Source organism: Aspergillus affinis (assembly GCF_023601865.1).
Source record: "Aspergillus affinis strain CMG 70 chromosome Unknown NODE_139_length_87693_cov_84_281821, whole genome shotgun sequence".
Classification (NCBI taxonomy): Eukaryota; Fungi; Ascomycota; class Eurotiomycetes; order Eurotiales; family Aspergillaceae; genus Aspergillus; species Aspergillus affinis.
This window is the reverse complement of record NW_026515920.1, coordinates 52,231-70,487: the sequence shown is the minus strand read 5'-3', so window position 1 is coordinate 70,487 and position 18,257 is coordinate 52,231. Positions and strand designations below refer to the sequence as shown.

The window sequence follows — 18,257 nt, the reverse complement described above, 5'->3', positions numbered from 1 at the left end:
GGCTAATCGATAGCGGAGGGGCCGCGGGGAGCTTCCCACTCTTTTGTTTCTGCTAGTTGTCAAGCATCTCAACCATTCTTTAACACGTGCACACTCATCTAAATTGCAGATCGAATAATCTAGCAGGTGAGCAAAATTTCTCTTCGGTGTGCATTGAAAGCTCCGACTCTACAAACCCCACCTCCGTCATCAGTCACACCTGGAGGGGCTGTAGTTGTCGCATAGCTTCCCGTTTCTCGTTCAATGAATTTACGCTGGTCATAAGAGGTGTCATACTCCAAAGATTTTCCTGTGATATGTATTTGAGCTCTGTTCTTTATTCGCGGACGGAAAATATCCCCTATATAAACATGACATCATCCTTCTCTCATCTCATCTCATCTCTCCTCTACCTTTTACCTCATTTCCCTATACTGATTATCTCCCCAACAGAAAGTCACCATGGCACCCCGTTCTCAGCTGGAGATCACCACGCAGTCCGTCCTGCGCCTGGTCAAGGAAGAGGCGTCCTACCACAACGAGCTAAAGGAGCAGACCAACCGAATCCAGCGCCTGGAGACTCATGAGAACACCGATGCCGATGACGAGAACCAGGAATACACGCTGCGACAAGAGGTATGTCGGGCTCTCTGATTGAACCGCCCGCTCCTTCATGGTGGGCTGGGGAGCATGGACATGGGCTAATTGGGCAACAGCGTCTCGCCCTCGAGGAGACCAAGAAGGTTCTGCCTACGCTGAAGCAGAAGATCGATGATTCGATAGCCAAGCTGGAGTCTCTGCTGGTAAGTCGCACAAGGAAAAGTCTGGGTGGGGATGTTTGCTGGGTGTGGGCTAACGCTTCATGCTTCATTAGACCGAGGAGGGCCAGAAGGGCGCGGAGAGCAATGTTGAGCTTATCAATGCGGGCAAGGAGGCTATTGCTAAGGCCAGAACTGCTGAGCGGGAGATTGCTTGAGAATGTGCAGAGAAGAGCTGATAGTTGAGTACAAAGAGTATTTCAATTCATAAAAATGTAATTTGTTGCTTTGAGACCATAATCAAATACATAATTCCGATTGTTTCCCCCCAGAAACCAAGAAACAAGTAATAAAAGACGCCCTCGCTCATGTAGTCAACGCTGCTTAGCCTAACTCCTTGCTCTATGGATTGGTTTTTAGTTAATGCACCCCCATAGTCCCTTCACGTCATGTCCATTCGGTCAGCGGTGCGGTCATCCGGGACTTCTTCCCCCTCTTCCAACTCATCTGCTCGATCGGCGTCTTCGTCGGCAGTGACTTCGCCTTCATCCACCATCGTGGCATCTTCTTTGTCGGAAGACTGTTTCTTCTCGTCATCCGCAGTCGTAACTTGCCGCAATGGTGACGCCGCGCCCGTTGTTGTGGAATATTTCTCAGCCTGTAGACCTGCAGCAGGTGAGCGTGCGGTGTCATCCTGGCCGTGTTGAGAGGGTGTGACGCTATCGCCGTCCGGTCGCGGGGTGTTAGCACCGCTGGACTTGCCCTTGGACGGAACGTCCGCGTCATCCCCATCCTCGTCCTCCTGCATGCCCTCCCTGCGCTCCACTTCCTCCTTCTCGTCGCGAATCAGTCGTCGCAGCTGCATGCCCTCATCGACAATGCGGCCAAACTGCTCCCTTCGCTCCGCCCACGTCGTAGCGTAGTCTTTACTTTCCTTCTCCAAGTCCGTGATCTCCGCCTGCAGCTTCTGCAGATTAGCCTGCTGGTCCTCCCGCGGTTTCAAGAGGCGGTTGCTCGTGATTCGCTCGGCCAGCTCGTCGTAGCTTTTGCGCAAAGCCAGCAGACGCTGTGCTTCTTCTAGCTGGACACGCAAGTCTGCCGTGTTCTCGCGCACGGATTGCATGGTGGAGAGGATGCGCAGTTTCTCGGCGGCGTAGCGCTCGCGTTCCTTCTCGTTGCTCGTGAGGAGGAACTGGATGCGGGCAATGCTGCCTTCGAAGGCCGCAAAATCCAACGTGACGTCCTCGCGGAAATGACGCCATTCGTCCAACCGTTTCTGCCTCTCTGCCTCGGTGGTTGCTGCCGCGCTGCTGGCATCGTCGTCGGTTCCTTCGGGGGGCGGGGTGGGAGGGAGCGTCGCATTGGAGACCACGAGTGATTCGGGATTTAGGAGACGCTTGGAGACGCGTTTAAAGGGTTTCTCTTCGACGTTGAGAAGACGCGACTTGTGGAGGGTATCTGGAAAAGGTTAGTGAGGTGAGACGAAGAGGGAGGGAAAATTCCAGCCTGACCTTCCTCTGGTTGATCGAGTAAGCCATAAGACGCCATCTTTGCGGTGAACCAGGCCGTCAGAATTGATTATTTTTATTATTATTGGTGTTATGTTGATTATTTCCCCAATTCACAATTATAAACTCCGAGGGTTGAAGGTGCTTTGCTTCGGTCGCCGAGGAGGGAAAGGGAGGCTTTCGAAAAAGGCCGATGCGAGCGGTCTGGGGAGCAATTTGGCGCTAGGCGGAACCAAGTCTTGGTGAACGTGATCTGCCTCCCCGTCTCTCCGCAGCCTTTCTCACTCCGAAATTCTTTTTTTAAATCTTTCATTTTAATTTTTTTATTTACTTCTTTCTGTGATAGGGGGTTGGATCGTCCCCAATTGCCTGTGGCCGCCTTATTCTTACACTACCGTCCTAATCACTACGCACAGTCCTTTAGGTGTTTACCTCTCGGAGCTCAATCGCTTTCCCTTTCTCTCTCTCCCTCTCCCCCGGCTTGTTTTCTTTTTGGTTACCAAGGCGTCCTTGCTGTCGGTCGTTGCACTAAACCAGCGATGCCAATTGCTCCTTTCCACCCTGTATGCTTGAGCGGCGTTCCGTTTGAACTCAGCTCTAGGGGTAGGGAGTCATCGTGTGCATGACAAGGCCACGTCGTTCTTCTACACCTACCCACGACGCAATTTGCCCAACCCCTACCAACTAGTTAGTTTAATTATGACTTACTGATGGCATCTACGCCCACGATCGACTCGCTCGCTTGTCCTGTTCCGTGGCGTCTTCCCCCCCTTCTGTCATGGCGGAAATGTACTCGGGCCTCCATGTGGGCCAGCGGTTCGGCTCCTTGGAGGAGTTCAAGGCTTTGGTACGAAGTATATCTGTCCGACAGCACTGGGAGCTCCGAGTGACGCGGAGCAATAAGAAGAGCGTGGTAATAGGGTGTCGATCGTCAGCCAATTGCTTCTTCCGCGTCGTGTGCCGGGCGAACAAGAACGCAACCTATATCAGCAGCCTCCAAGACAGTCATAGCTGTCGGCGCAATGCGACCTCCACCCCTAAAACACCAGTTCGCTCGGAGGTCTCGCACGTCCGATTTCTCCTAACTGAGATCCCCAAGCTGTTCGACATGAGAAACACCATCAAGGCCCAGGAGGTCGTCGACGCCGTCAAGCGCTACCATGGATACGAGATCTCCATGAGACAAGCCCAGCGGGCTCTCATCCGACTAGAACATCAGCAATCCCAGACCCAGGAGGAGAGGGCAAACACCCTTGACTCCAGCGGCGATGACCAGGCGGACATTCAAGCTGCGTCCGAAGAGCAGGCCGAGGGTTCGACGTACAGCGGCCTTTCCGGACAGAGATGGCTCCCGGAGAGTATCCAGAACAGCCTCATGGATCCGAGTAACCCGGATCTTCAAGCTTCGCAGCTTCCCGGCGAGACATTGCAACCGCATCTCCCCAATCTCCAACACCAACACCACCCGGTTCAGCACCCGTCGGGCATGCATTCGCAGGGGCAAACGTCGCCAGGCTTCGCCGTCCATCACCATCCGACAGCCACCTCTCATCAGTCTGCCTTTGGAGTGCCGACCTCCAATCACCCATCCACCCCGCAAACCGCACACCCCAAGCCTCAGCGACGATACTCCAGTGGCGGACATCCGGCTGCGGCGCAACTAGTCCTCACTAACTTCAAGATCGAGTTCACCTGCACCACGTGTGGCGCGCTAAACCAGAGCTTCTTCCCCAATCATGGCAACGTCACCGGCGGGAACTATCTGCCTCAGCATGCTGTGTCAAATCCGGCCGGCGCGGCAGACGTAGCCGGCCCTTCTACACAAACCGTCCCGGGTACTGCGGGACACGAACGTGTTGACGATACGCATGGGTTCGGCGGAGTGCGAGGGGTACAGTCATCCCCATGGGCCCCTGGGAGTCTGGAGGTTCCTATGCCGTCTGCACACAGCTAGTTCACGTAGATTTTTCCCATTAGACGGTTTCCGGCTGGCTGGCTAGATGTTGGGGGTTGATGTGAAAGAATTTTTTTTTTTTTTCCCTTTCTTTTCTTTTTATTCAGCCGCAGCTACATAACTATATGTTAGGATGACCTGAGTTCTAGAACCACATCTTATTTATTCTCCGAAGTGGCTTTGGTGCCGACGCCTCCTGGCGTAGGATTGTAGGCACTAGTGACCAATGGGGCTCACACCGGTCACAGCTGTTAGATAAGAGCTCGCCCGGTCTACCCCTTTGGATTTAATGGCTTATTAAGAGCTCTTGCCTTGCAAGACAGACTGCGGAGTACGGAGTATATTCTATGGGGATGACTGGAAGGATTCCTTCTTGTCGGACATCCGATGGCGATCGCCGACCACTGACGTTACGCCCTGTGGAGACTGTCACTGCCACACGTGACTGCGTGCTCAGAATTAATCCGACGCACAGTTGAGGACTGTTTGCTACTAATGACCGTTCGGAAATTATTCGCAGAGCTAAGCAAGCAACTGCCGAGTGCTCCATACACCGGTGTACGTACATGACTCTTGCTAATCTGTCGGATCCCCCGAACCAAAATCCGTCGGCACCTGCTCCGATATCTTTGTAAGATATCACTGGAAGAAAAACCTGCTGCTTTCCTCCCTGCAGGATGTGTCTGGCAACGTTCGGCTTTATAAGGCAAGGAGGCATGCGACAATTGTCTTATCTAGATGGCATTGCAATTTTCTTTTCTTCTCCACCTGACCTGAAGAAATTCGGTATTGTCGATTAGCACTACTATATTATATTGAGCCCTCGGTTCGCCTTGTACGGGTACTCGCCTGCAACTATCTAGAATCTTCCTATGTTCACACCACCAAGGCAAATATCCACCTGTTTCATAGGATGAACCGACAGCAAGCTGCCGAGAAGGCATTGCATGACCAGACAAACATCCTCCCCAAGGGTCAGCTGCTGGTTGTCTTCGGGGGTCTAGCCTGCTCCCTACTCATCACTTTCGTGGATCAAAATGGCATCAGCGTCACACTCCCCACGATCGCCAAGGATCTCAATGCCCAGAACACGATCTCCTGGGCGGGCACTTCCTCGCTCATCGCCAACACCATGTTCACGGTACTGTACGGCCGCCTGTCGGACATCTTCGGCCGCAAGATTGTGTACCTGTTCGCGTTGGCGCTGCTCTGCATCGCCGACCTGCTGTGCGGACTGTCTCAGAACGCGGCCATGTTTTACGTCTTTCGAGGCCTGGCCGGTGTGGCAGGCGGCGGCGTGACGTCGCTCACCATGATCATTGTGTCGGACGTGGTGTCGCTGCAAGAACGAGGCAAGTACCAAGGCATTCTGGGTGCATCGCTTGGACTCGGGAACGTCATCGGCCCGTTCATCGCGGCCGCGTTCATCATGAAGTCGACGTGGCGAGGGTTCTTCTGGCTGATCTCGCCGCTGTCGGCCTGCTCGATCGTCGTGGGCTACTTCCTTATCCCGAATAATACGCGCAAAGACGGCTTCCGGGAGAATCTTCGGCGGATTGACTTCTTCGGCATCATCGCATCATCGATCGGTATCATTTTCCTGCTGATTCCCATCTCCGGTGGCGGATCCTACTTTGAATGGAACTCGCCCTTGGTGATTAGCATGCTGGCGATTGGCGGCTGTTCTTTGATCGCGTTTATATTCATCGAATGGAAACTGGCGATACTGCCTATGCTTCCTGGTATGTTGATCCCTAGGGAGCCAAAGGTCTGGCTCTGTACGGTTGGCTGACGTCTATACAGTGATGCTTTTCAAGAATAAAGTCATCTGTGCTCTCTTCCTGCAAAGTTTCCTGCTTGGCGCAGCGTATCAATCCTACCTCTACTATTTGCCGCTTTATTACCAGAACGCCCGCGAATGGTCGCCTGTCATATCTGCCGCATTGACATGCCCTCTGGTCGTCTGCCAGTCCCTCGTATCTGTCCTGTCCGGTCAGTATATCTCCCGACGCAAGCGCTACGGCGAGGTCATCTGGTGTGGATTCGGATTCTGGACCCTGTAAGTAACCAGTCAATACACCGTTCCTTCCATCAAACACCACCAACTCTAACCACCGATCTAGCGGCGCTGGCCTCATTCTCATCTTTGATCGCACCACCAACCCAGGCGTCATTGCCGTCATCGTCGCCATTGTCGGCATTGGGGTCGGCAACGTCTTCCAACCAACCCTCGTGGCGTTCCAAGCGCACTGCACTAAATCGCAGCGCGCCGTCGTCATCTCCGACCGCAACTTTTTCCGCTGCCTCGGCGGCGCATGCGGACTTGCCGTCTCCGCGGCTCTGTTGCAGGCGACGCTCAAGTCGAACCTGCCGAGTGGGTTCGAGCATCTGGCTCATTCGACGTACTCGTTGCCGGCGCGCCCAGGCATCTCGGATGCCGACTGGTCGCAGATCTTGAATGCTTATGCGAAAGCGTCGCGGAGCGTGTTTATTCTGCAGGTGCCGCTTATCGGGGTGTGTTTTATCGCTTGTCTACTGATTCGGGATCGGGGGTTGGAGAGGCCGAAAGAGCCCGGGGAAGAAGAGGAGGAGATGAAGAAGGGCCAAGAGAGGAATGCGCAGGTGGCTGAGAACCATGTCGAGGGACAGGAACTGCGGCCGTCTGATCCGGAAACAGGTGTTGATTCAGGGTCTGTGCGTCCTGAGATGTCAGGGAGGTTGGATCCGGTAAAGCAAACTTCATGAGTACTCCCCGCGGAGGAAATGGCGTTCAACTGGGTCGGACCTCGGCTGACCGGACTTCATTTCAGCTTCTAGACGTAACTTTATAAAATCGCATAGAGAAAGCCTTAGCATTAGCATATAATCTCGACCACATTATACACCTCTTAATGGAGCAGTTAATACCACGCGTGACAAGAGATACCCTTATCGATAAGTCGGCCCGATGCGTCTTGGCGCATCCTCCAATTTCCCTCCATCTTCCATCTCCATCCATCTCTCTCGCAATACCTCGTAGATCTCTCTCATTCCATCAATCCATCGAAATGATGGACCCCAGCAACCTTTCATGCAATGGAAATCCCTGAATCAACGCCCCGAACAAGCGCTTCGCCCTCCCGAGACCATAATCCCCGGAAGCGCGGCCGAACCGCCTGCACGCGCTGCAAAACGAGAAAGCAGAAAGTATGAAGGCTCCATCCCAGCTCTGATGACTAAATGACCAATATTGAGACTTGCCAGTGTGATAATGACTACCCTGTCTGCTCGAACTGCCACAGGGCGGGCGCCGTGTGCGATAAAGCCTCGGTGAGACAGGACACTGCGCAGCAGAACGAGTGGGTTTCTCCTTTCTCTCTCTCTCTCTCTTCGCCGGGGTCTAGTTGTTCGATTTGCGCCGCTAAGTATGGGACAGGTACACGCATGCCCTGGAACAGCGGATCAAGGACCTCGAATCCCAGTTGAGTTCCAAGCCACTGGGTGCGAATGGCAATGCGCCCAATGTAGCGCCCGCGGAGACGCCACCGCTTTTCCCGGCCCGGAATCCAGAGAGCGCGCAGCCGGGCCTCAGTCCCGCCACGGGCATCGACCACAATGCCGTCGGCGAGCTGGTCGGGTTTCTGGCGCTGAACTCCTACGAGGCCCCAGCGTATGTGGGCTCGAGCTCGGGGCTGTCGCTGGCGGCTAATCTTGGCGAGATGGTGCAGGCGACGGTGTGGAATCAGGTCCTGACGCCGTCGCGGGGACAGCAGAACCCGTTAAATCTTTCAGGGGGCGTATCAGGAGGAGGAGGAGGAGGAGGAGGAGGAGGAGGAGGAGGAGGAGGAGGAGGAGGAGGAGGAGGCGCCTCGACAAACGGACCACGGGGCGTTGGGGGCCAGCCGCGGTCGCTGAGGATGGAAGATTTGATTGCGAAGAGCACGGAGCCGCCGAATGATGAGATGGGAGCTCGTATCCTGCAGGCCTATCTGACGCGATTGCATGTGCGATACACGTTTCTGGATCGGCGCGAGCTGTGGAGGCTGCACGAGGACCGGTTTCGGCTGGCCAAGACGAAACGCGAGGAGCTGTCGCAGGCGGAGAGGTTTGGGCTTTTCAAACTGTATCTGGTATATGCGATCGGGGCGACGACTTTGGATCTGAGCGAGAAGTACACTTATGTTCCACCGGAGGTATGTTTCTGATGGGAAGGGAAGAGAGCCATGCTGATTCATACTCGCAGCGATTTTACATGACTGCCCTGCAGCAAGTCCCCACGATGTGCGAAGCGCGATCCATCGAAAACATTGAAGCCATGACGCTTCTGGTGGTATATCATTTGCGATCCGCCTCCAGCCAGGGGGTCTGGTACATGGTTGGACTGGCGATGCGCACGGCAATCGATCTCGGACTGCACCGAAAAGCCAACGAGAGCAACCTCGACCCGATCACCGCGCAAATGAGACGTCGGCTTTTTTGGACAGTCTACTACCTCGAGCGAGTGGTGTCCATGTCCCTCGGTCGTCCGTTCAGCATCGCAGACCGACACATTGACCTGCCCCTGCCTCTAGACGCTGACGACGACGTGCGCGACCCAGCCCTTTTGTCTACCAGCAGCAGCAACACTTCGCCTGCACCACCCAATCGTAACACCACCCTCACCTTCTCCATCTACCTCATCCAACTGCGCCGTATCGACTCCAAAATTCAGCAAAAAATCTACCGCGCCGACCGGCCGCTCCACTCCCTCCGCTCCAAGATGAACTCCCTCTTCCTGGAGCTCGAGCAGTGGAAAGAATCCGCCCTCCTGCGATTCCACGGGCCCGACCTCGACTATCCCATGCTGCACTACAACCGCGCGCTCCGCCTCCTCATCCAGCCCTTCCTCCCTTCCCTCCCCCTCACGGACCCATACTACCATGTCTGCCTGCGCGCCGCCGGCAACATCTGCCAGACGCACAAGCGACTCCACCAGACGCTCGAATACGGACATTCCTTCCTCGCGGTGCAGACGGTCTTCATGGCCGGCATCACACTGCTGTACGCGCTGTGGACGCACGCCCACGACGTCTGGTCCGTACAAATGAGCAACGACATCCGCGCTTGCTCGACGGTACTTTTCGTAATGGGTGAGCGCGCCGTTTGGGTGAAGAAATACCGCGACGCGTTCGAGCTGCTGGTCAACGCCGCAATGGAGAAGTTGGAAGTCAACGATCCGAGCCGGAAGATCGGGATGGCGGAACTCATGACCGCCCAGCACTCGGGGGTCCTTTCCAATGCGAATCCATATCTCTCTTCATCCCCTACACCGGGACTATTCAAACACCCCTATCCGAACTTGAACTCAGCCTCGGCATCCTCTTCGGCTCCTAATCCTACAACCCTAGTCCCGCCCCCATCTTCTTCCAACATCAATCTCAACCCGAACTCCGGAATTGCCGCAGACATAAACCATCATCAACAACATAACTCTAACCCGAACTTCAACTCCACCAACCCCAACCCAAGCAATACAGCAAACCCCACAGACACGCAAAACCACGGCATGCGCATGGCCTTCCAGCTCGCTCCATGGATCGATCTCGAAGAGGACAGTCCCTTCTGGATGCCGGACTTTGAGACGCTGGAGAATTTATCCGGGAATTTGGATTTCTGGAGTGCGGGAGCCCCGGGACCTTTTGAGCCGTAGGCAGTTTGATCTGTAAGCATCTGATCTGGGGGTTTTAATGTAGAGAATAGAGTTTAGAGTTTAGAGTATATGGTGGGTTAGCGGGATATGTATGGTATATACAGTGGTGAAGTGGATGGGTGATAATTAATAGTTTTGGAACTAGTACATATGATCTCTCTCTCTCTCTCTCTAGATGTATGTTTTTAGCTAGACTATACACAATCCCCTTCAAAACTGAGATACTATCTTAAAAACACCCATCAAACAAACCAAAAGACCATATCACACTTGAAAGTAAACAGAAACCCAGACAATCCACCCTATCCTATCCCTCACAACCCCGGCACAACCGTCTTCAACCCCCTCGCCATCCTGGCAATCTGCCCTGAATAATACGCCTATATTCATCAGAACATATTAGCCAAACCAATCGCAAAACGACAAAGACCCACCCTCTTCAAAGAAAGAAAGAGGAAAGAAGAAGAGACTTACACTCTCAATCCCCGCCCCCACCCCCCGGACCAATTTCCCCAGGACCACACTCACCACCCTCCCAACCCAAGGCCCCTCATCCTTAACCTTCCCCAGCCTCAACCCCGCCTCATCCGCACCCTTCTCTTCATCCAGCATCAAATTTGGGAAATGAGGCGCCACGGCAGCCGGTCGTCCGATGCCGATCAGATCGCATGCGTTTTGGGAAAGTGCGGCTTCGGCGCCGGCGCGCGTGCGGAAGCCGCCGGTTAGAAGGAGGATGAGGGAGGGGTAGCGCTTGCGGGTTTCGTGGGAGAAAGCGAGGAAGAATGCTTCGCGGTTTTGGGTTCGGGTGCTTTGTTGTTGAGCTGGGGAGGGGGAGGGGCTGGATTCAGTGTTGTTGTTGTTGTTGGTGGAGAGGCCCATCATCTGGTTATTTTATTAGCAGGGGGGTAGAGATATAGGTTAGTATAGTGTGGTATATCTTGGGATAGGAGGGGGTGTTTTAGGTAGGTAGGTAAGTAGTTCAGATGGGACGTATGGATAGATGAGATATACTAACCCTCGGATCCTGATAACTCCCTCCCGAGATCTCCAAAAAATCAATCCCCGCGTCCACGAGCAGCCCGATCTGCGTCATGGTGTCTTCGAAAGCTGCCTCGTCGTCGTGATCATGGTCCGCCGAGTTCAACTTGATGCCGACGCAGAAGGAAGACGGCACGACGGCGCGGATCTGCGCGATGATGTCGAGCACGAACTTGGCGTGGTTGATGGCCGAGCCACCGTAGGCGTCTGTTCGGTGGTTGGTCTTGATAGATTTATTAGTTGTTGATCTGTAGGTAGAGGAAAGGGAAGAGGGTCCTAGATGGTGGAGGGAGGAGGGACAGACTTTGGGGTTAAGAAACTGATCTATAGAGCCTCTGTTAGCCAATCATCCTTCCATCTCTCTCTATCTCAAACCAAGAAAGAGAATCAACATACCAATCAAATACCCATGCGCCCCATGTAACTCGACGCCCCCAAATCCCGCGTCCGCCATCACCCTCGCGGCATCCACAAACCGCGCCGTAACGGCCTCAATATCCCCACGACTCATCTCCCTCGGCGCCGGAAACGTCACCCAGCTAATGAGCTGTTCCAGATACCCGTCCCCAATCCTCATGGGGATCGCACTCGGCGCGATCGTCGGCGCACAGAGGCCTCGCTGACCGGCGCCTCGGAAAGATTGTCGTCCAGGGTGGCAGAGTTGCACGATGCATGGGGCGCTGGTGTGTTCTTGCACAGCCTGCGCGAGGCGGGAATAGCGCTCGACGAGGTCGGCGCTGTTGTGCTTCGAGGTGTAGGGGTCGGCGGGGAGGGACGGATCGAAGGGCGTGCCGAGGTGGGAGATGTCGACTTGGACGTTTCCTGGCTCTATTTATCAGTTGAAGGACTTTGGTGAGTGTGTAGGAGAGAGTTCATGACGAACCGGTCAGAATACCTCCCCATCCACCCTGTCCCCATTGATGATACACCTCGAGAATATCCCGCGTCGGGAGGTTGGTGCTTCGGTCGGCGAGCATCTCAGCCATGGCGGCCTATACCGATAACCGTGCTTAGCCTGACTTTCAATGTAATTAAAGTATAGATGTAGGTGTACATACCTTGACCAATCGGTTCGGAAAGACTAGACCGCAGGGAAGTTTCACTGGTTCATTCAATGGTGATGGCATATTGGTATTCTCAATGATGTGTATTAGGTGCTCAGCTGTACAATAAAAATAAGTAGAAAGAATTCTGTTCTTCTGCAGACAGCAACCTGATATAGATGACTTCGGATGGGTGGCGGAGAGAGAAGCCTCGGCACCGAGTCTGGTGGAGACGATCCGCCGAACTAGTCAAGGTAAGGAGAAATTGACAAGACTTAAACCATCAAACTTAACTCAAAAGGACAAGCGTTGCGAGCTGTAGGAGAGTTTATTTTGTGGTCGGCGATTTGAGTCTCTCCGTCTACTCCACATATTGTAGAAGATCCAGATGCCTCAGGCAATCCGCCAAACATTCACTAAGGCAAGTTCCGAGGATCTTCATACGAAGCTGAGGATTCCATGAATGAAGCGGAAAACTCCATGATATCGGCCATGAAGATAAAAGGACCTATCTTGACCCCTAGTTAGTTGATGAAGCAGTTATTCCTTTATTCAATCAATTCAATCATTCTTGACCACTTCGGCCGCCTACCCCTGGCATCCAATATTCCTACAATATTGTATAGTAATCAATATTGTAGACTCAAGCATACTATAACGTAGGTGTAGTGAAAATCCGAGATTCATTGATTCATCTAAATTGCTAATTCCAATCCACCCATCTAAACCATCTAGGACCAAAACCCTGGTTCTGCATCGGACGGAAGGAAGCTTTTTGAGCCAATTAAAGAATATTTGCAGATTCCGAAAAGAGAACGGGGTATAACTGGGTAAAAAAACATCGGGTCTTTCTTCCAACAGGGCAAGAGAAACGCTTCAAGAAACAGAACGTAAGGCAGATTTGTGGCTGACCAAAGAAATGTGACCAAAATAAACAAAAGAACGCTACATGCTTATAGCTTAGCGTTCTTGTCCTCCTCGCTCGACAGTCCGTTTAGAGCGAAAGAAGCAGGTCCAATGCTGGACAGCAGAGCGCCGACCTCCCGCTCCAAGGCCAACACCTCGGTGTGGGGATCGTACATGCGAGCCTTGATCCAGGCGTCCAGGGCCTCGTCCGTCATGTTGCGGAGGGGCGTCTCGCGGTCCACCTTGTCCTCCTGGGCCGCGCGGATGACCTTGCGGGCCACCACCACGCTGACGGAGCGGATGCGGGTCAGGTCGGGGTAGAGAAGACCCCGGTCGATCTCCTCCGCCGTGAGGGCCTGAGACAGAGCCTCGCCAGAAGCGTAGATCATGCTGTCGGTGACCTTGACGGACTTGGAGAGAATGGTACCCATGCCGATACCGGGGAACACGTACATGTTGTTGCCCTGGCCGGGGTAGTAGGTGCGGGTCTCGCCGGCCGAGTTGGTGAACGACAAGGGCTGGAAGGGAGAACCGGAGGCGAAGAGGGCACGACCGTCCGTGTTAGTGACGGCGCTCTCGTAGTCACACTCCGACTTGGAGGAGGGGTTGGACAGAGGGAAGATGATGGGGCTAGTGTTCCACTCGGCCATCTTGCCTAGAATCTGAGGGGTGAAGACGCCGCCCTGGGTCGACAGACCCATCAGGATGGTGGGCTTTACGTGGTCAACGACCTCCTCGAGGCTCTTCCACTGCTGGCCCTGGTTGTCCGACCGAGCAAAGTACACCTTGTGATCGGCGAGCTTGTCGCCGCGGTCCAGGGTGACGAGACCCTTGGTGTCGACGAGGTAGAAGCAAGCACGGGCCTCATCCTCGGTCATGCCTTCGCGCACGAAGAAGTCCACAATCTGCTTGGCAACACCCACACCGGCACTTCCCGCGCCGAAGAAGACGGCACGCTGCTCCTTGCAGGGAAGACCAGAGCGCTTGACGGCGTTGATGACACCGCCGAGGATGACGGCACCAGTACCCTGGATGTCGTCGTTGAAGCAAGTGTAGATGTCACGGTAACGCTCCAGAGCGGGGAAGGGGTTCTTGAAATCCTCGAACTGGATGACAATACCGGGCCAGCGCTCGGTGAGAGCGGTCATCAACTCATCCATAAACTCCAGCTCCTGCTCCGGGGTGATCTTGTCACGACGGCTACCCATGTAGAGCGGGTCTTCCCGGAGGGTCTTGTTGCTGGTACCCAGATCCAGGGTCAGAGGCAGAGTGGCCTCGGGACGAATACCGGCACATGCAGTGTACAGGGCCAACTTGCCAATGGGGATTCCCATGCCTCCGACGCCAAGATCACCCAGGCCAAGAATTCGGGAGCCATCGGTGATGCATGTGATCTCCACATTGGGCTGCGGCCAGTTGGCAATGACGGCGGCCAGATTGCCGCGATCTTCCCAGCTCAGGTACATGCCTGTGATTCCCGAGATTAGCACGCCAAGTTTCGGAAGGGTGTGGGGAATGGGGAAAGCTATTTGACAAGGGTTCTAAAAACTTACCCTCTGGCTGCTGGTAGATCTCGGACCATCTCTGACAGGCTTCACCAACTACGGGGGTGTAGATGAGGGGGGTCAATTCCTATTTCGTCATTAGATTTTTCTCAAGGTTATCAAATGTTTCATGCTCCCATACCCTCAGGTGGTCCGTCACGAGACGGTAGAACAGGTGCACGTTGTTCTTGCGGAGGGTGCTCAGGTAGAGAAATTTGTCGATGGGCGACTGCTTCAGGGCCAACTGAGCCAGACCTGTCAGAAAATTAGTTCCGGACGGGATCTCTCAGTGGTGGCGGGTATACGAACAGCGCGTCTTCTGAACCTCGTAGGACTCCGCACGCGGGGGCGTCAAACCGTAGGTGCGGAGATACTTGCGAATGTAGGGAGGGTTGGCGGTGTCGAAATTCGACTCCCTATACAGAACCATTGAATCAGCAATACATTCATAGACATCCGTAGAATTGAGCAGACAAGAGGTTTTTCCATTGTCCTGGGAAAGAATTGGAAAACGTACACTGGAGCAGCGTGGCTCACGTTAGGGGTCGCGTGGACCGGCCGGCCTTGTTGCGCGGGATAACGAGCCATGGTGGCAAGCTGGGGGACGTCCAAACCGGATTTAGAACGAATTCCGAATGAAGAGGAAGAGGTAGACGAGGCGATAGAACGAGATGAAGCACAATAAGGAGAAGTGGAAGAGAGGGATGTAGAGAGAAGGGCAGAAGAAAAAGATATCGACGAGGCCACAGGTGGCAGTCTGATTTTATGTAGGCGCACTAACATCGAACCCCCCTGAGTACGAATCCACCACATTCCGACGGTCAGAACGCAGCACCCGTTGTGATCTCCAACGAGGTCGTCGCCAGGACTAAAGAGCAGGGCTGTGGATGGGATGGAGGAAGGCGATGGCTCAGCGATCGGGAAGAGTCGGGGACGCAGGAGCCAGTCAGAAGCATCGGGATTGGGGCAGTGGATATCGGGGGCGGCGGTTGCATGGCAGCGAACCGTTTCGACCGAGTCACGGTGGGAATAGGATACGAAGCTTTTTGGGAAATTGGGGGAGAGAAGTGGACGGTGGACAATGGGCGAAACGAATTTTGGGCGGCCGTGTGGAGAAAGGCGAGAAAAAACGGGAGACTCTCCGAGAGGCGAAGGCGAAAAGCGACCAAATGCGGAGAGAATGGAAATGAAAAAGAAAAAAGAATAATTTTTTTAAAAAAAAGGAAAGAAAAAAATAAAATAAAAATAACAAGAGAAATCGTCAGTAAATGCCAGCCACAGACAAGAAAGACGAGAAACGCAACAGGATTGCGGATCGGGCAGTGAGGCAATTTCGTTGACACCAGGACGATAACTACCGTGTAGCACGGAGTACGAGAGATATCGCAATTAATTCTGGACTTGATCTGTCCAGTGGGGGATTTTTGGATTTGGGATTATTTTCTTTCATGGATTGCTTTGGATTAACTGGAATTGGATTGAATCTCGTCCGTCTATTGGTGCTTGACAGTCTGGTGCCTATTTTGATGGTTTTTGTTGAGGATTGTCGAACACTTCCTGCCCCTTGTTCGGTGGTTCTTTTTATTTTTATTTTTATTTTATTTTATTTTTTGTTGGGCGTCCGAAGTAAGCGAGGTATTTTCTTTTTCCTTTTACAGTTTACAGTTAACTAGTTAGTGGTAGTACTTTCACTCAATGATAGGTTTATCATAGTCCAGAATCATATACTCCGGACTCCGTTCCTCGTCAGACTGTGAATTGTTCTCCTGTCCTACAATGTCCCTGAGACTAGAAGAGAGAGAAAAAAGACTTTCTGCGGGCAGCATCCGATATACCATCCCGATCTTCTTTTCTTTTTGTAATCCGTTCTTTCCTTCTGGCGGAGGGTGGAGCAGTACCAAACATCGCAAGCCACGGAGGTAAAAAAGGCAACTCTCACTACGGAGAAGGTAAGAGACTAAGCTGACTAGGGCACAGGAAGAGACCCTTCGGTGGAGCCGGTCTCATGTGGCAGCAATTAGGCTTAGGCAAGTTTAGCAGACGGCAGCACTTCGGGGGGACGAGACTAGACTGCTAGAGGAAGGGTTCCAGACGGTTTTCCAGCTGGGAGATTCTTCATCGCGTCCCCGCACAGTCAGCGCGGCCCGGAGGCTGGCCGAGTTCGGGTTCTTGACTCAGCGTCGGCTGCCTCGTTATTAATCCTATCTTTATTCCTCTTCCTGAGTACTCCGTAGAGTGTACGGAGTAGACACGCGACCATTTGGTGTTTGGCACATCTTTGCACATCGTCTCTTCTGGGTCCATGAGGCATTTACCCTGTCTGTAGTCTGTAGTCTGTAGTCTGAAGTTTGCCCTCCAGTCCAACGTCGTAGTCCTTGCATTCTCCCCTGACCGAGTCCAGGTACATACCTACCTGCATACTTCGAGCATGTCCTCCGTACAACTTCCCTAGGGGGGAATTTCCAAATCCTAGTTGCGACATTTTACCTAGTCCCTCACCGTGTTTCATTTCGTCGGAACCTCTCCAAAACCTCTCCAAATGGCAAAGCCCTGGTCCAATGACAGCCGAAACCACGATGCCTCCGCGCCGATCGGGCCCGGCCGATGGAGCCTTCGGATGGAGTCAACCTCCCCTAGCTGCTCCGTAGCTTCGCTCGACCAACGCCCAGACGATAATATTAATCAACTATCTGCCATTCCTATGTGACATTCGCGACGGCCGAGTCAGACTTAGGGCTGCGTTCGGCGTACCCTCCGTACTAGCCACTAATTTGTGAGCACGGAAGTACACATTGCACTGGTAGTTATAGTGATTAGTGATGGATCGAAGTTTGGAACGGTCCAGCCTTTGCGATCAGAAAGTACCGATTAGTCAGGATGGAAGGAAACAATAATAATGAAATGAAAAACAAATAATAGATTAAAAATAGATAAAAGAGATAAACCAACGAAAACCAGCCTCACGTTGAGTCATTTATGCACCTCGTCAAGGGGGATGGAATATACGGAGTAGTCCTCATACTTGGGCCTCATCCTTTCCCCTTACCGCCCCTGTCTTTCTTTGTGTCGATCGGGAATGAATGATGATGAGGCCCCAGAGTACTCAGATATACAGAGTATTTTCTAGACCTCTTCGCTAACAAGAATCAAGATCCCGATTCACTACTGCGTACACACGTCATGTCATGTCATGTCATCTACGCTGCAGAAGTCTAGCTAGTCGGATCTACACGTAGTGCTACGGACTACTCCGTACAATCCATCCCATCCCATGATTCTATACTCCATACTGCATAGTTCCCCCTCTATACGAGCTCCTTTACCCACCCCCGGGCATTCATCCTGTACGGAGCCCTCCAGTCTCCCAGTCTCCATTCCGTGGTCCATTCCGATCTCCTCCGTTCCCTGAACCTTCCCCCGGAGTTTCCCCCAATTCATGCACTGCATGGATCACAGGAAAGCTTGGTCGCGACCGGAATTGCTGATCTTTGCCCTGGGGAGCAGTCAGACGGAGCACATAGGAAGGGCGTACAAGTACCGAACCTAGGCAGCTATGATGATGATTGTGATTATGATTCATCCACCCTGGTCCACCGCGTAACTTTTCTCCTTTCACAGTAGGTGCACCCGCAGGAGAATACCCTATCCGGCGAATTCTTCACGCGGTCAACATGTCTGTGTACAGCACCCCTGCAGGACGAGGTAGATTCGGAACGAAGGAGGTCCAAGCCCTCGAAAATCCAGTCGATCAATCTGCAATCGGTCCCTGACACCGAATTTCCTCCGACCTGTGCTGGATACAACTGCGTATTCAGAGTCATAACTCAGCCAGACCTCCCCAGCAGAAAATGCGTTGGGA

General features: G+C 53.3%; 6 protein-coding genes across 6 annotated transcripts; 3 read left to right on the top strand and 3 right to left on the bottom strand.

The window, feature by feature from the left end:
• Positions 1–441: 441 nt before the first annotated feature.
• On the top strand, positions 442–955 carry KD926_001860 (putative tubulin-specific chaperone Rbl2; the record flags this gene model as incomplete). Its single annotated transcript, XM_053093794.1, has 3 exons — positions 442–615; positions 696–782; positions 854–955. 3 exons carry the CDS (start codon positions 442–444, stop codon positions 953–955), a joined length of 363 nt encoding a protein of 120 aa, XP_052951386.1.
• A 224-nt stretch (positions 956–1,179) lies between these two features.
• KD926_001859 (uncharacterized protein) lies at positions 1,180–2,285 on the bottom strand (the record flags this gene model as incomplete). Its single annotated transcript, XM_053093793.1, has 2 exons — positions 1,180–2,195; positions 2,249–2,285. The coding sequence occupies 2 exons, from the start codon at positions 2,283–2,285 to the stop codon at positions 1,180–1,182; spliced, it is 1,053 nt and encodes a 350-aa protein (XP_052951385.1).
• Positions 2,286–3,023: 738 nt separating this feature from the next.
• On the top strand, positions 3,024–4,199 carry KD926_001858 (uncharacterized protein; the record flags this gene model as incomplete). The annotated part of the gene is made up of 1 exon (XM_053093792.1): positions 3,024–4,199. One exon carries the CDS (start codon positions 3,024–3,026, stop codon positions 4,197–4,199), a length of 1,176 nt encoding a protein of 391 aa, XP_052951384.1.
• A 913-nt stretch (positions 4,200–5,112) lies between these two features.
• On the top strand, positions 5,113–9,867 carry KD926_001857 (transporter; the record flags this gene model as incomplete). Its single annotated transcript, XM_053093791.1, has 6 exons — positions 5,113–5,941; positions 6,003–6,258; positions 6,323–6,926; positions 7,219–7,385; positions 7,615–8,371; positions 8,422–9,867. 6 exons carry the CDS (start codon positions 5,113–5,115, stop codon positions 9,865–9,867), a joined length of 4,059 nt encoding a protein of 1,352 aa, XP_052951383.1.
• Positions 9,868–10,181: 314 nt separating this feature from the next.
• On the bottom strand, positions 10,182–12,032 carry KD926_001856 (FMN-linked oxidoreductase; the record flags this gene model as incomplete). Its single annotated transcript, XM_053093790.1, has 6 exons — positions 10,182–10,247; positions 10,342–10,749; positions 10,883–11,229; positions 11,302–11,733; positions 11,789–11,897; positions 11,964–12,032. The coding sequence occupies 6 exons, from the start codon at positions 12,030–12,032 to the stop codon at positions 10,182–10,184; spliced, it is 1,431 nt and encodes a 476-aa protein (XP_052951382.1).
• An 869-nt stretch (positions 12,033–12,901) lies between these two features.
• On the bottom strand, positions 12,902–14,986 carry KD926_001855 (uncharacterized protein; the record flags this gene model as incomplete). The annotated part of the gene is made up of 5 exons (XM_053093789.1): positions 12,902–14,322; positions 14,408–14,486; positions 14,541–14,653; positions 14,708–14,814; positions 14,916–14,986. 5 exons carry the CDS (start codon positions 14,984–14,986, stop codon positions 12,902–12,904), a joined length of 1,791 nt encoding a protein of 596 aa, XP_052951381.1.
• Between the last annotated feature and the right edge of the window lie 3,271 nt (positions 14,987–18,257).